This window comes from Crocuta crocuta, unplaced genomic scaffold (assembly GCF_008692635.1).
Source record: "Crocuta crocuta isolate KB4526 unplaced genomic scaffold, BGI_CrCroc_1.0 scaffold415, whole genome shotgun sequence".
Classification (NCBI taxonomy): domain Eukaryota; kingdom Metazoa; phylum Chordata; class Mammalia; order Carnivora; family Hyaenidae; genus Crocuta; species Crocuta crocuta.
In genome coordinates this window covers 848,439-848,684 of record NW_027531525.1, presented here as the reverse complement: position 1 = coordinate 848,684, position 246 = coordinate 848,439, and the positions used below count along the sequence as shown (strand labels likewise).

The 246-nt window shown below is 69.5% G+C and overlaps 1 protein-coding gene across 2 annotated transcripts in view; it reads left to right on the top strand.

Moving 5' to 3' along the window:
- The first annotated feature begins 6 nt into the window (after window positions 1–6).
- The window catches only part of ARNT (aryl hydrocarbon receptor nuclear translocator), a 73,176-nt gene continuing 72,936 nt past the window's right edge, over window positions 7–246 (top strand). For both annotated transcript variants that reach the window (XM_077772654.1, XM_077772653.1), the window contains exon 1: window positions 7–138. In XM_077772654.1, coding sequence (XP_077628780.1) covers window positions 114–138 — 25 coding nt within the window. In that variant the 5' untranslated portion in view covers window positions 7–113. The remainder of the gene's footprint in view (window positions 139–246) is intronic.

Here is a 246-nt window from a genome sequence, read left to right as displayed (position 1 = left end):
CGGCTGTAGGGTACCGCGTTTGGGGAGTGGCTCTCCCCTCCCCCTTCCCCCAGTTCGGAGGCGGCGGCTCCTCCCCCTGGGGGGGTGGTGCGACGGCAGTGGCATCTGCGGCCATGGCGGCGACTGCTGCTAACCCCGGTGAGTAGACGGAGGTCTGGGGCGCCTCCAAAGGAAGAGGGACTGAAGGGGTTGGCAACCGCAGAGACCCTGGGCTGAGGGGCTGGAGTTGGGGCTGAGGGAGCTGGG